The sequence below is a fragment of the Leucopleurus acutus genome (assembly GCF_964270905.1).
Source record: "Leucopleurus acutus genome assembly, chromosome: 18".
Lineage (NCBI taxonomy): Eukaryota > Metazoa > Chordata > Mammalia > Artiodactyla > Delphinidae > Leucopleurus > Leucopleurus acutus.
Window position 1 is genome coordinate 9,079,820 of NC_139160.1, and position 16,961 is coordinate 9,096,780.

The 16,961-nt window shown below is 34.9% G+C and overlaps 1 protein-coding gene across 5 annotated transcripts in view; it reads left to right on the forward strand.

The window, feature by feature from the left end:
* PDS5B (PDS5 cohesin associated factor B) overlaps positions 1–16,961 on the forward strand; it is a 203,084-nt gene that overhangs the window by 151,026 nt on the left and 35,097 nt on the right. For all 5 annotated transcript variants that reach the window (XR_014326931.1, XM_082859730.1, XM_082859731.1 and 2 more), the window contains exons 20-23: positions 59–182; positions 2,974–3,132; positions 14,012–14,080; positions 15,504–15,640. Coding sequence is in view for 4 of the 5 variants with exons in the window: in XM_082859730.1 (XP_082715856.1) it covers positions 59–182; positions 2,974–3,132; positions 14,012–14,080; positions 15,504–15,640 (489 nt within the window). In the remaining variant the exon portion in view is untranslated. The remainder of the gene's footprint in view (positions 1–58; positions 183–2,973; positions 3,133–14,011; positions 14,081–15,503; positions 15,641–16,961) is intronic.

Sequence of the window (16,961 nt, forward strand, 5' to 3'; positions counted from 1 at the left end):
AGTCATGTTGTTTTTTCTGGTTAATTGTTTTTCTTTAATTTTTTTTTTTTTTTTTTAGAGCTTTGCTTCCTGTTTTACATCACAAATCTAAGAAAGGACCCCCCCGTCAAGCCAAATATGCTATTCATTGTATCCATGCAATATTTTCTAGTAAAGAGACACAGTTTGCACAGATATTTGAGGTAAAGAGAAAAGTTTTTTGTTTGTTTCATGTTATAGTTAAAAAACAAATATGAATGATTTTATAGGATGTTCACATTTGGAGATGTATCATTTTATAGTTTATTTTCAGAATTTGAATTAGTATAATCAATATTGATGGGCGATTAAAATCAGAAAATATCTGATTATTCAGATGTTTAATGCTAACTCAGATTCAGAAATCAAACAGTTGTATAATATTTTTTTGACATTACTTTATACATTTAGTATTAGGAAACTATTTTTCATTAGTAAGTAATTACATATAAAATCCTACTTACTGATAGTAGGTAGTAGATGATTATCAGTTTACAGATTTGAAAGTTAGATTTCTATATATGAGATACTACTGAAGTGTGGGGTTCTATAAATCCATACTAATTTGTAATGTAAGGTAAATAAGTATAAGTTTGTACTTCAGTGACTGACATAATTTTATGTCAGATTAAAATGTGCCTTTTCCCTTGCAGAGCATTTGGTCCACACCAAAAGGTTCTTGATATTTTGGTGCTCTCCAGAATGTCTGTGGGCATATTTGGTCCATGCCAAATGGTTTTGGACAGGACCAAATATGAACAAATATCGAGGACCTTTGTGTGTAGACCAAGTGTCTTATGGATGTATTGGATAGGACCAAATGTCTACTGACCATCTTTTCAATATGTATTTTATATTATTTTTTCTGTACTTGGAATTACTATTACCCTTTCTAAGCATTGCAATTTCATTACAAGCTATTATAATCAGGGGCTGTCTTTAGCATTCTTCCTGCAAATAGAAGCTAAGCAGAAAATCTATAAAATCCTAACTTATAATTTTAGTTTAGGAGCTTTGAATGAAGTCAAAAAACAATTTGGAAATTATGCTGAAACTAACCCACCATAAATACTTAGACTTGTTATCTCTGTTTTAGAAATATTTATGCTAATTTTGTCATATTTTCATATATTATGTTAAAGACCTAAAGGAGGAAAAAAAGTTTTCTTTATTAAACAGCATCTTTGCTATAGATAGCAAATAGTAATATATTTTAAATTTGGGGGTGGAAATACTTTCTATAGTCTTTTTTTTAAATAAGAGGATGACTTCAATGAACTCATGTTGATTTCTAGAAAGCTTTTGTTTTTCTTGAATAATCTCCTTTTTGTTCCTTCCAATGATGATGAGGAGGAGGATAATGCTGATAATAACTTGAATTTTTAGGGTACTTTTATTTTCATTTTTGATATCTTTTACTTATCTTTATGAGAACCTAACTGGTAATCCTTCTACTATGACATACAGGATTGGCTGGCTTTCTGAGAAAAGGTCTCATAGAGACATATGGCCTTTATGAGGTTACTGTTAATCGAGGGACTGGCCATTTATTTTGCTTTTTCAGAAATGATTTTATTATCTTACTGTGGAAAATTGTCACACATTATAATAAATGAATTGAAAAAAGTACACTATCAGGTATTTGTTTATAATGTAAACAACAAGTTATCACTTAGATGTGCAGTGGAGGTACTGAGGGAGGTCATCAAGAATAGCAAGAAGTAAACTCATTTAAGTATACTTTTGACTAAACTAAGCCTCTCATATTGCCCCCGTGTGTTGGGAAGAACAGTTTTGTGTTGTTTTTCAAGCCTAGAATTCTTGGTGTTCAGTGTAGGAGGATAGAGCATCAATTCTTCATTAAAATGTGTCATTAAAATTTTTAATAGATAATATATTCACTTGCTTCAAAATCAAGAGATACAAAACAAATATCCAGTAATAAATACTAAAGAGTAAAGAGTTTTCTCTTTTGCTTCACCCCCATATCTCCAGCCACCCAGTTTCTTAGAGGCAGCCAATGTTATCAGTTTCTAATGTACTTTTCTGGAGAGATTTTATTCATATGCAAGTAATGTAAATACACAAAATACACACATATTTTGTCCCTTCCCCCTCTCCTTATGCCAATGATAGTATACTGTAGTCACTCTTCTGATTTTCCTATTTAAAAAATTTAACAATATATTTTAGGTATCAATTTATGTGAGTATATAAGGAGCCTCATTCTTTTGTCATGGCAAAATGAATATTAATGGCTGGGTTTCCTATTAGAATAATAAAAATAATTTTATTAGTTATGGTACTTAATATTTGATGCTATAAAAATCCACAAAAATCCATGTGAGTGTACATAATAAAACTTATTTCTTGGTCCTGAAAAAAGTCTAATTGGGTGCTTTGATTGTATTCTAATCAGTGGCTTAGGCACACAGACCCTTTTTGACTAGTGGCTTCTCTTTGAGTCCCACTGGATCCTTGGTATTAAGACAGCCAGTGAGTAAAGAGAGAGAATGTGGAGAAGAAACATTGCTCATATCTGCCTCAGTACAGGCATGGCATACCTCACTTTCATTCCCATTCTGGTAACCAGAACTTATTCACATCCTCACCTAACTGCACATATAGGCATCCTTGAATGGAAGTGGATATTGGTGAGCCTTAGCAGTCTCTAACATACTTATATATGTGGTCATAAAATATATGATACATAATATGATTCTTCATGCTGAAATGTTCTTTACGTAACCTCTAAAATATAACTTGGGCAAAACTGAAAATATTTAAATATGATGCCTTCTACATAAATAACCTATAAAAGTTTAAATGTAAGCTTGAGCTACTACTTAAACCATGTATTGGAACTTTTGTAGTTTTTAAAATTTGAAGGTGAAATATGTGAACAGCTTATTTGCATGTTTATGGAGTTGATCATTTTCCTTTCCTCATTTTCAGCCTCTGCATAAGAGCCTGGATCCAAGCAACCTGGAACATCTCATAACACCGCTGGTTACTATTGGTCATATTGCTCTTCTTGCACCAGATCAGTTTGCTGCTCCTTTGAAGTCTTTGGTAGCTACTTTCATTGTGAAAGATCTTCTCATGAATGATCGGGTAATTTTTATTTTTTAGTTGTGTGTTCTTCATAATGCTATCTTCTAAAATTTTATGCATCAAAGAGAGAAGTGAAATGATGTAAATAACACTTCAATTTGGCTGACTTATTTTAGGTTTTCCTATCTTTTTAACATGCTGTATCTCCATTGTAAGTGAAACAACATTGACACATCTCTTTAGTTGAGCATAGGACTATGACCTGGAATACTTTCCTTCATAAATACAAAATATTACCTGATTCTGTCTATTTTAACTTTATAGGGGTTTAATTTTTATAGTGACATCTTTTTTAAAAAATGTGAAGACTGACAGGTTAGTTTATAATATGGTTGTTATGATAGTAGTTGTTGCATTTCATGCATACAAGAGAGAATTAAAAGAGCCTTGGGAGAAAACATTGGGAAAGAAATAGTGATTTTCTCTGTCTCCAGTATGTGAGTATTTGGGGTAGGGCATGACATGTTGGGTCTTAGAGAATTGACCCCTTACAGTTACGTGGAGTTTTATGCACGTCTTTGTGTTTTTAGATATATACACATATGTGTGAAAAGAAAACCTTAAAACTAGGATTTTCAGAATGGTAAATGAGCATTGGCTTCAGTTTGAAGTCACCAGCTGCATTAGCCCCCTAACAAGAGAGTAGGCCTGTCCTTTTGAAGCTTTGAAGCCAAGCATTCACTTCTCTCTGGCTATGAAAGTTCTAGACGGCATCTTCTTCCAATAGAAGATTGTTTTCTGCATTGAAAATCTGTTGTTTAGCATAGCTACCTTAATTAATGATCTCAGCTAGATGTTCTGGATAACTTGCTGCAGCTTCTGCATCAGTACTTGCTGCTTCATCTTGTACTTCTATGTCATAGAGATGGCTTCTTTCCTTAAATATTATGAACCAACCTCTGCTAGCCTCAGATTTTTCCTCTGCAGCCTCCTCACCTCGCCAGGTCTTCACAGAATTGAAGAGAGTTAGGGCCTTGCTCTGGATTAGGCTTTGCCTTAAGGGAATGTTCGGCTGGTTTGATCTCCTCTCCAGTCCACTAAAACTTTCTCCATATCAGCAATAAGGGTGTTTTGCTTTCTTATCATTACGTGTTCACTAGAGTAGCACTTTTAATTTCCTTCAGGAACTTTCCCTTTGCATTCACAACTTGGCTAACTGGCACAAGTGGTGTAACTTTCAGCTGATTGCAGCTTTTGACATGCCTTCGGCACTAAGCTTGATCATTTCTAGCTTTTGATTTAAAGTGAGAGATGTGCAATGCTTCCTTTCACTTGAACACTTTATAGAGGCCATTGTAGGGTTATTAATTGGCCTAATTTCAGCATTGTTGTGTCTCAGGGAATAGGGCGGCCTGAGGGAGAGGGAGAGAGATGGGGGAATGGCCAGTCTGTAGAGCAGTCAGAACACACACATTTACTAATTAAGTTCACTATGATATGTGGGAGTGGTTCATGGCACCTCAGAACAGTTACAATAGTATCATTAAAGATCGCTGATCGGGCTTCCCTGGTGGCACATTGGTTGAGAGTCCGCCTGCCGATGCAGGGGACACGGGTTCGTGCCCCGGTCCGGGAGGATCCCACATGCAGTGGAGCGGCTGGGCCCGTGAGCCATGGCCGCTGAGCCTGCGCGTCCGGAGCCTGTGCTCCGCAACGGGAGAGGCCACAACAGTGAGAGGCCCGCGTACCGCAAAAAAAAAAAAAAAAAAAGATCGCTGATCACTTATCACCATAACAAATGTAATAATAATGAAATCATTTGGAATATTTCAAGAATTATGAAAATGTGGCACAGAGACATGAAGTGAGCAAATGCTGTTGGAAAAATAGCACTGATGGACTTGCTTGACACAAACCTTCAATTTGTAAAAAATGCAGTATCTGTGAAGCATAATGAAACAATTTTTGTCTGTATACAAAAAGTATGTCAGACAGCTGGGTCACAGTAAAAAAAAAATACTGTATATTTAGAGTGTAATTAGAACTACAGCAAGAGAGGAAAGAGAATATGAAACAGAAATAGTATTTGAAGTGATAATGCCAGAAAATTTTTCAAAATTTATGAAAGACGTCAAAGCTGTACATTCAAGATCAGGTAGAAGCCCCAAATAGGATAAATATAACACAAAGCACACCCAGATACATCATAGTAAAACTGGAACCAATCAAAATAGAAAAGATTGAAAGCATTTACAGCAAAAAGACAGAAAACCTTCAAAGGGATAAGACTGTCACTTGACTTCAAAAGAAAAGATAAGAAAATGGAAAATAATGGAATAATATCTTGAAATAATCGAGTGGAAGAAATGTATTAATCTAGAATTCTAAACCTGGAGAAAATATCCTTTAAAAAGGGAAGGCAAGGGCTTCCCTGGTGGTGCAGTGGTTGAGAGTCCGCCTGCTGATGCAGGGGACACGGGTTCGTGCCCTGATCGGGGAGGATCCCACATGCCGCAGAGCGGCTGGGCCTGTGAGCCATGGCCACTGAGCCTGCGCGTCCAGAGCCTGTGCTCCACAACGGGAGAGGCCACAGCGGTGACAGGCCCGCGTACCGCAAAAAAAAAAAAAAAAAAAAAGGGAAGGCAAAATAAAGACATTTTCAGACAAACAAAAACTGGAAGAGTTCATTAGCAGTTATCCCAGCTAAAAGAATTTCTACTTTAATTCTTTGGGTAGAAAGCAAATTATCACAGAGGCAAAACAGAGTGAAAAACAAGAGAAAGAGGAAAATATGTTGGTAAGTCTAAATAAATATTAACTGCATAAAATTAGAACAGTAATGGTCCTGTGTGAACAAGAGCACAGTAAGCATCAGAGTATAAAGGGAGTTGATGTATTTTAAGTTTTCTTAGAATACTGAACCTACTACTGTTCTGAAAGTTTAAGACAGAATTATTGAAATTGACCTTCAATAAGTTAAGGCCACTACTCTCTAGGACAACTACTAAAAGAATAGGAAAATATAAAACGAATAAGCCAGTAAAGAGGAGAATGGAATAAAAATATTTTACCAAAAATAAGGCAAGAAGAAGATGAAAATGAACACAGAACTGATAGAACAAACTGAAAAAACATCAGGTGGCAAATTTTTATTTTATTTTATTTTTTGGCCAGTTTTTAAAAAAATTAATTATTTATTTTTGGCTGCCTTGGGTCTGTTGCTGTGTGCGGGCTTTCTCTAGTTGTGGCGAGCAGGGGCACTCTTCATTGCGGTGCGCGGGCTTCTCATTGTGGTGGCTTCTCTTGTTGCGGAGCACGGGCTCTAGGCATGCGGGCTTCCGTAGTTCCGGCACGCGGACTCAGTAGTTGTGGTTTGCGGACTCTAGAGCGCAGGCTTAGTAGTTGTGGCACATGGGCTTAGTTGCTCTGCGGCATGTGGGATCATCCTGGACCAGGGCTTGAACCCATGTCCCCTGCATTGGCAGGTGTATTCTTAACCACTGGATCACCAGGGAAGTTCCTCAGGTGGCAATTAATCCTAATCACTATTTACATAACATGTAAGCACAATATGCTAATTAAATACAAAGTTGACAGAAAGTTTGTCAGAACTGGGTTGTGTACAGTTCTATATATGACATTTAAAAGTCTTCAAGTCTTCTATTAGTTACTGTTACTCTGTCTTTTCCCCCTGAGATTGGGAATGGGATAAAAATATCCACTATCACCACTTGTGTTGTTTTGAAGGTTCTGGCCATTCTAGGAGGAAGAAAGAGAAATAAAATCCATTAAGAATGAAGGAAAAAAAAAAAAGCTGTTATTACTATGAACGGAGAAAACCTAAAAGAATGCAAAAGTTAATAGAATTAAAAATTGTCTTTAACAAGGTCCCTGGATTCAAAGTCAGTATAAAAAAGAAGTAACTTTATATTTCTATGCCAATAATAAACAGTTAGAAAATAAATATTAAAAATTACATTTACGGTAACATCAAAAACCGTTAAATGCCTAGGAATATACTTAAGAAAGGTAAGCAATACCTCTACACAGATGTTTAAGAAACATTCCTCAGTGAAGTTAAAGGCCACCTAAGGTATATACTGTCTTCATGAAATGAAAAGGTCAGTATTATAATACCATGGAATGGGATGGTGATACTATAATGATGACAATTATCTGCAGATTTACAGTTCAATACAATATGTATCAGAATTCTAGCCAGATGTGTGTATATGTTGGCATAGAGTGGTATAGGGAGAAGCAACAAGCTGATTGTAAGATTTCAATAGAAATGCAAAAGGCATAGCCAGAATCATCTTGAAGAAGAAGAAGATGATGATGATGAAGTAGTCGTAGGAGGAGGAGGAACAGCAGCAGCAGAAGTCATCATTAAAGACAGTTGGAGGACTTAAGCTACTAGATATCACACCTTGTTATAATAATTAAGAAAGTATGAAACGTAATCGATTATATACATATGATTTAGAACAAAAGTAACAGTAACATCCTGGAGAATTTCCTAATATTGGATTTGGCAGTGTATCCCTACATGAGAAATCGAAAGCACAAACACTAAAAAAATAAAAACCAAAAACGGATAAATTGCACTTCATCAAAATGTAAAACTCTTGTGCATCAAAGGGCATTATCAAGAAAGTGAAACCATCAACAAAATGAAGAGGAAACCTACTGAGAGAAAATATTTGCAAATCATGTATCTGATAAGGGGTTAATATCCGTATTATATAAATGACACATATAACTCAATAGCAAAAAAACAGTTTGATTAAAAAATAGGCAGAGAGGGCTTCCCTGGTGGCGCAGTGGTTGGGAGTCCGCCTGCTGATGCAGGGGACGCGGGTTTGTGCCCCAGTCCGGGAAGATCCCACGTGCCACGGAGCGGCTGGGCCCGTGGGCCGTGGCCGCTGGGCCTGCGCGTCCGGAGCCTGTGCTCCACAGTGGGAGAGGCCACGGCAGTGAGAGGCCCGCGTACCGCAAAAAAAAACAAAAACAAAAAAAATAGGCAGAGACATTTTTCCAAAGAAGATAAACAAATCATCAACAATTATATAAAAGGTGCGCAACATCAGTAATCATCAGGGAAATGCAAATCAAAACCACAATAAGATAGGACCTCACTCCTGTTAGATTGGCTAATATAAAAAAGACAAATAACAAGTGTTGGTGAGGATGTGGGAATATAAATTGTTGGTGGTGGGAATGTAAATTGATGTAGCCACCATGAAAAACAGTATGGAGAATCTTCCAAAAATTAAAAATAGGAAAAAAAAGTTATAAATAGAAGTACCATGTGATCCAGTAATTTCACTTCTGAGTATTTATCTGAAGGAAATGTGAATACTAACTCAAAAAGATACCTGCACCCCCATGTTCATTGTATCATTATTTACAATAACCAAGACATAGAAGCAACCTAAATGTCCATCTGTTGGGTGAATGGATAAAGAAAAAGTGGTGTATATATACAATGTAATATTATTCAGCCATAAAAAAGAAGAAAAAATCTTGCCATTTGTGACAACACTGATGGACCTTGAGGGCATTATGCTAAGTGAAATAGAGAAACATAAATACTGTGTGATCTTTCTTACACACGGAATCAAATCTAAAAAACACTGAATAACAACAACAATAACAAAACCCTCCAAACTCATAGATACACAGAACAGATTGGTAGTTGTCAGGGGCAGGGGATGGCTGATGTGCAAAATGGGTAAAGGGAGTCTTCTAAAGGTACAGTTAGAAAATAAATAAGTCAAGGAATGTAATGTACAGCATGGTGACTATAGTTATTAATACTGTATGGTATATTTGAAAGTTTCTGCTGAGAGAGTGTATTTGAAAAGTTCTCATCACAGGAAAAAGAAATTGTAACTGTGTGGTGATGGGTGAAAACTAGACTTAGTATGGTGATCATTTCATAGTATATGGAAATATTGAATCATTGTACATCTGGAACTAATATGTTATATGCCAATTATGTCTCCTTTTTTTTGGGTGGGGGTGTATGCGGGCCTCTCACTGTTGCGGCCTCTCCTGTTGCAGAGCACAGGCTCCGGATGCGCAGGCTCAGCGGCCATGGCTCACGGGCCCAGCCACTCCGCGGCATGTGGGATCTTCCCAGACCGGGGCACGAACCCGTGTCCCCTGCATTGGCAGGCGGGCTCTCAACTACTGTGCCACCAGGGAAGCCCTATGTCTCCTTTTTTAAAAAAAGAATTATCAATTTGAAAAAAAAAGTGAAAAGTGAACGTACAGAATGGGAGAAAATATTTGCAAATCATGTATCTGATAAGAGACTTTCATCTAGACTCTATAAAAGAACGATTACAACTCAACAAAAAGACAACCCAATTTTTTTAAATGGGCAAAAGACCCAAATAGTCATTACTATTAATAGTTGCTATTGTAATAGCTTTTTCTTTTTATATTTTTGTATTGTTTTGTATTTTGTAAGGTATGTTCATTGTTTTTTTAGACATGATGCTATTGCACATTTGATAGACCATGTTATAGTGTAAACATAACTTTTCTATGCATTGGTAAACCAAAAAAATTGTGTAACTTATTTCATTGCAATATTTGCTTTCTTGTGGTTGTTTGGAACCATACCTGCAGTATCTCAGAGGTATACCTGTTTCAGCCTGCTCATGCTTCAGTTTTTTTTTCTTCTGACCCATCTTTGAATTTACTCATTCTCTCCAGATTTGTCTAATCTTATGTTAAACCTATAAATATGAATTCTTAATTGCAGTTTTAATATATTTTTATTCTGTAATTTCCTTTAGTTTTTAAATATAGTTTTTAGTTCCCTGACGAAATTCTTTTTCTTATCATTTAATCCTTGAACATCTTTAATTATGTTAAAGTTTATGTGTGTTAGCCTCAATATCTGGATCTCCAGTGGCTCTTTTTCTCTTGTCTGTTTTTCGCTTGATTTTTGGTCAAGTCTTATCTTGCACATGTTATTTTTGATTGAGCTGTAGACTTTGTGAACAAAAAATTGTAGAGATAATTTGAGGCTCTGGATGATTTTATAATTCTTCCAAACAGGATTTATTTTTGCTTCTGACAGGCAGTTGAGCTACTGTCAGATCACATTCATTCAGTCAAGACTGCAGTGATTGGAAGCTAGCCTTCAGTTTTTGACAGGCTCATTCTTTTTCTGGTCACTTTTATGTCTAGGATGTTTTTATTTGGGATCCCCCCACAAGTCTAGGGTGTTTAACAAGGACTCTACTCTTGATTGAACTCAGAATTCCACTTTTTTTTCCTTCTACCTCTGTGACAGTGATGAAAACATTGCTCAACCTTTTAACCTTTTTCACTTTCAAAATCAGGCATCATTTATATAAGAAAAGCAGTTTTAGTGCCAGACTCAAATCTCTTGATTATTCTCCTCTTTTGAAACTTTGCCTGCAAAGATTCAACACCCATGAATTCTTAGCACCTGGTTTTATTATTCTCCAAACTTTTCTTCCTGTTTCTTTCCTGCCCCAGGTAACCACTTTGTTGAATTTTGGTTTATTATTCCCTAACTAAAACAAAACACCATTTTACCATATATTCATCTCTAAACATGTACTTGTTTAATTTTGCTTGTTCTTGAAGTTTATAAGAGTTATTTTATACCGTATATATTCTTGGGTGACTTGATATTATCATTATGGATATGTTTCTTAGAATAACCCTTGTTGTCAAATCTAGCTGTAGTTCATTCATTCATTACTCTGTATTATATCACTGTGTGAAATGTCTCTTATTCTCCTAATGGACATTTGGAGTATTTCCATTTCTTTCCTCTTTTGAACAGTGTTCCTGTGAATTTCTTATAGAGGCCTTCTGATGCATATGAGCACAGATTTCTCCAGGTTACATTCACAAGAGTGATATAGTGATGAACATCAGTTTGTACACATATTTAACTTTTCACTTTATTGCTGAATTATTTTTGAAGATGGTTGTTAAAACTTATTTTCCTCTCAGCAGTGTATAACACACATTATTGTCAGATTTCTTAATTTTTGCCCGTTTAATTAGATATAAAACAGTGTCTCAGTATAGTCTTAATTTGCATTTCCCTGGTTACTAAAAAAGTTTATATGTCTAGTCATCATTCATGTTGCCTCCTTTCTGAAATTCCTTTTCATGTCTTTTGCTTTTTTTTCTTGGGTTGTCTTTTTCTCATAGGTAATCTTTACACACACTAATATTTTTTCAGGTACATGTTGAAGTATGTTCATAAAATGCATAAAATCTCATTTATGGTGTGTCTTTTTACTCCCTTCATTGTGTCCTTTGAACAAAAATTATTAATTTTAATTTAACTACATTTATCATTCTTTTGTAGTTAATGCTTTTATATCTTGTTTAACAAATCATTTCCTATGCCATTGTCATAAAAATAGTCTCCCATATGTTCTAAAAGTTTTAAAGTTTTCTTTTCACACATAAAAATTTTAATACATCTGGAATTGATTTGTTTGCTTTTTCTTGTATGCTGTGACTTAAGGATTCCATTTCTTTCTACTCTCCATTAGGGTAACCAACTTTCCCAGCAGAATTTATGGAATGATCTCTCCTTCTTCCAGTCATCTGCAGTGCTAACATTCATATCATACACGGCCTCTATTCTTTCCCATTGCTTTGTTTGCTCATCTACAATTTTCTTTCATTAAAGTTTTATAATTTTCTCTGTAAAGAAAATTTAAATATTCCTCTTACACAACTTTGTTAGGTATTTCAGTTTTTAAAATTATTTTGTTTTGTGGTGGATTTGGGGAATTATTTTGTAGTTTTTAATCTCATATCATCTTGTCTTGCTAAACTCTTTTCTCTTTACTTTTCATCATAATTATGAGAAAGGCCAATTTTGATTTTTTTTTAATCCTTAAATATTTTATCTCTATGTATTTCCTTATATTTCTATATGTATTTCCTGTACTTACCTTTTTTCATCTCAGCTTCATCTGTCGGTTTTTGAAAGAGGTATATTCAAGTCTACTGCTGTGATGATGAAGTTTTCGACGTTCTTTTTTTAAAAAATCATTTTTGTTTTGGTTTGTTTTGATATTAAACTGCTAGTTTTACAGATGTTCATGAATTTTATATCTTATGTAAGATTAAAGAGAAGTACATCAATATACTTTTTATATTAGTATCCCATATAAATCCATATCCTGTTTAAATGCTTTTAGATCTTGACTAGTGTATTTGTCCATTAGTTTTAGATTTTTTCTGTCTTTGGTTGTGTTGCATCTGTTGTGGTTTCATTTATTATATTTGAACCTCTCTATTGGTCTTACTTATGATAACTTTTTTGTTTGAACCTGTCTGTTGGTCTTACTTATGATAACTTTTTTGTTTTCTATTTGTAATAATTTATGCTGATTGAATTTTCTTGTGAATTAAATATTTTAGTGGAGTGCATCTTTGAATAATTTGTTCAAAATGGCTTGTAATTTGGAAGCTTTCTCTCTGATTTCTGAAAATATTTTCCTCCTCATTCTTGAAGATTAGAATTCTATTTTTCAAGTCACTTGGCTAACAGAAAATTCAGAATGTTGTTTTTTGGTGTGTAAAGAAATCTGAAGTTGATATGGTTCTTGTTTCTTTTTTGGTAGGTTCCTCCATGCAAGCTTTGAGATTTTCTGGATATTCTTAGTTCAGAAATTTCATCAGTATGTTTCTAATGAGATCCTTATTTCATTATTTTCACTTCACACTTTGAAGGCATTTCTCAGCTGAAGAATTAATTCTTAAGCTGTTTGTAAATAGCTCTGTTTGGGGAGTTTGCCTTCTGGATGTTTGAGCTACCTATCCTGTTGCCAAAGGGTTACCTGAGGTGCTTTTTGATTTGTTTCCAAGTGGAAATTACTCATGTCAGGTCGAGGTAAAAATGGGACCTCCAGTGTTCCAAGATTGGGTTCAGCTCTTTTGTCACCTTATTTAATTTCCTGGCTGCTACTGTAAATTCACATTTCTTAATACCTTCAGCTTATCATCTCAGGGTTATACTATGATTGTGCTAAAAAAAAAAAAAGGCTTTTTGGAGGGTTTTTCCTTCTGTGCTTTTCTGGAGTTGTAAGCCCTCTTAGCTCTGTTAATATTTTTTTACTGTATATTTTGCTTTTCGAAATTTTTCTTTGGTTTTTTGGGGGGCCCCTTTTGTTTTCAGCCCAGCTAACTGGTGTGTGTTTACGTGCATGTGCGTGTGTGTGTGTGTTGCCATTTTGGTGGGATTTAAATAGGAAGACACTAATGTATGTTTTCTGTTACTTCTGCAAACCTTTGTAATTGTTCCTTGCTCAAGATGTTTTGCAGATACCTTTTCCTTCATCATTTATGACCTATAGCTGACCCTTGAGCAACATGGAAGTTAAAGGTGCCAGCCCTTTGTGTCGTGGAAAATCCTAATGTAATCTGTAGTCAGCCCTCTGTATGTGGTTCCTCCCTATCCACGGGGCATTTCTGATTCAATCAGCTGTGGATTGTGTATTACTGTAGCAGGTGTACATTTAAAAATCTACATATAAAGTGGACCTGTGCAGTTGAAACTTGTCTTGTTCAAGGGTCATCTGTACACTTTTTGGCTCCATTGATTTTTATCTTAGTCCTTGCCAACTGCTTTAAATAATTGAAACAGTAGATTAAAGGGGATTGAGTAAGGAAGTATATATATAAGTGGTTAAAGTTGGGCCTATCTCACACCTACAAAGAACCAGCTGGTGATGGATGTATAAGGTTCATTTGTGGTGCTAGTGAAGACAGGCCTTTCAACCTTTTTGAGTAAGTAACAGAAAACATAGTCATGTATAATGACTGTTGTTGCAGAAGATAAAAATTTCATTCATTCACTAAATATTAATTACACATGAGAATGTGTATTTGTGTTTTAAAGTCCTTAATTTTTGTTTAGCTTCCAGGAAAAAAGACAACTAAGCTTTGGGTTCCAGATGAAGAAGTTTCACCTGAGACAATGGTCAAAGTGAGTGATATGCATAGATCTGTTGATTTTAATATATTTAATATACTGTATTATTATTATAGGTGTTAAAATGTCTGTTCCTGTTATAAAGATACAGCTATTAAAATCATTCAGGTTTTTATATTTATTGTATGACATTATCCTCTGTGCTGTGAGAGTGTAGGGCAATAATGAGAAACTTGAGGCCTGTGGGCAGCTGCACATAATGTAGTTTGGAAAACAAAGTTTGAAAACTTTCTCTATGTTGCTGCTTCTTAGATATCCACCTTTTAATGGGAAAGGGCAGTGCTGGTTTTCTTAGGTACATTCTCCTATTCAGCAAAGATGGTCGTCCAGGTTTTAAGACTGTTCGTCTTTTCCATGGGATTTGATATACTTTTTTATTTTTATTAAAGAAAATTCAACCTGTAATTTCTTGAATTAGGAGTTATGGGTAAAAGGATTGCTCATCACAGCTGTAAAGTATTGCTTTACTAAAACCGTCTGTACTCCGTAATGTAGACCTCATATCAAGCCACTGCCCAAGGTGTAAAGGCCAGGAACAAATATATTAAATATTGTTTTTCTAATTATAATTTCTTGCAGATCCTTTCATTGTATGTGTATTTGTTTATGTTTCATATTGTGAACTACTTTGTCACATTATTGCAGCTTCAGATTCTGATACTATTTCTCCAAACCTGTAGGGCAGTCTTTCCTTTAGCATCATTGAATGATGCTTGAAAATTTTGAGTTCCAGTATAAACCTGTTTTCTCAGCTTTGGTCTCAAGCAGCAGTTTTGTATAATTGGGCAGCACTGCACTAGAAGGCGGGCCGCCTGCGCTTAAGTTTATGGTTACAAAGTGGCCCAGGAAGAGGATCTTAAGACTGTTAGCCACATGCCACTGTTCAAAACCCATTTAGCTCTGGAGCCTCAGATCTGTAAAAATTAAGATAATATGTGAAAAAGAGATAATATGCACCCCTTTGAAAGGGCTGTTGCAAGCCTTAGAGGCAATAACAGGTTTTAAAGTACTAAGTACTTCATAATTGTCAAATGCAGTACAAATGTAAGGTGGTATCAACTCTTAGACACAAAAGATCGAATATAATTTTCAGTCGGGATCTTTCTGGACTAGGGAAGTTAGCACGATTTTACTATGGGTTCTAAAGGGTAAAATGTTTGTTGGGGAAGCATTTTTTAAAAAGCAAAAAGAACCAGTTTTTAGATAAATCGTTCATTTGTCAACTACCTGGGGGTGAGACATCTTTAATTTAAAACATTCAAAAAGTTATCTTCACACATACAGAAAAAAATAATTTTTTTCTTTCCTTTTCTTAAAAAATATCTGTTAAAAACATTTCTTCATTCTTTTTCAGGGCTGATATAGAATTTCTTTAAATGGTAGCAATGTTTTATTTGTCAATTTGTATTTTAAATAGATTCAGGCTATTAAAATGATGGTTCGATGGCTACTTGGAATGAAAAATAATCACAGTAAATCAGGAACTTCTACTTTAAGATTGCTCACAACAATACTGCATAGTGATGGAGACTTGACAGAACAGGGGAAAATTAGGTATGTAATTACAACTTCAGAGTTCTTTGGATTACACACTATTTTAATGTCTGGTGTAATTGTTGAATGATGGTTTCTTTTTTAAAAGATAATTAATATTGCTTTGTAGGTATGCATATATTTTTATTATAATACGCTTTTGTATAGTGGTTATTTCAAAATGACAGTCTCATGTCTAGTGCAAGGTACTGGTATGCAATCTTAAGTATTTTAAACAATAGATGTTTACTGTTTTGAATATCTAATGTGAAAATGTTACTGTACCAATCAATAACTGATGTTTTACATTCTTGTTAATGTCTAAAGCTAAAAGAACAGACTGGATAGAAGGCAACTTACTGAATCTGTTTCCAGAAGTATAAATATATGTAAATGTGAAAAATGCACTTGATGCAAATTTTAAAAAATACACATACCTTTTTGTTTGTTTTATTTTGTTTTCTTTGAAAGATGTATAGTATAGTGACTGAAAACATGAGCTCTGGAGCCCAGATTCAAATCCTGGCACCACCTCTTAGCAGCGAGGTGCCTTTCAGCAAGTTACTTTAACCTCTCTGTACCTCAGTTTCCTCATCTATAAAACAGAGATAATGATTACGCCTATCTCGTCTAGCTGTTATGATAATCAAATAAGTTAGTATATTAAATGTATTTAAAACACTGCCCAGCACATAGTAATTAGAAGTATTGATGGTGGTAGTGGTTATTATGTCAAGGTTAGCTAAAATTTAGAAGTTTGTCCTCTGTGAAAACACAAGTGTCATTTATTGTCTCTTATTGGTAATAAAACATGTGAGAATAACTTCCCCCACCTTAACATATGTATTTAGCTTCAAGTCTTTAGAACAAAATATAAATGGTGATTGCCAGCTGCTTAATACTTTTCCATCTTTGTTTCTTTTCTTCTTATATGTTTTGCTCTTGCTGTATTTTTTGCATAGAATATTAACAGTAGCACATTCTTCTCAAACAAATCAAATAATAAGAAAACTCTGTAAAGCATTCCACATGTATAACTCATTTATTTACCTTCCTTCAGTCTAATTAGTTGTCTTCACCTTCTACTCTTATAATTACATGCTAGCGTTCAAGATTTACATAATAATTAGAGAAAAATTTCCTTAGTATTAATACGTTTTGTCTTAAATTTATTAATTACATTGTTTATGTGCACTTTAGATCTCACCTGTTTTTGTTTCTTTTTTAATCTATTTTTGGTTACGTTGGGTCTTCGTTGCTGCACGCGGGCTTTCTCTAGTTGGGGTGAGCAGGGGCTACTCTTCACTGCGGTGCGCGAGCTTCTCATTGCAGTGGCTTCTCT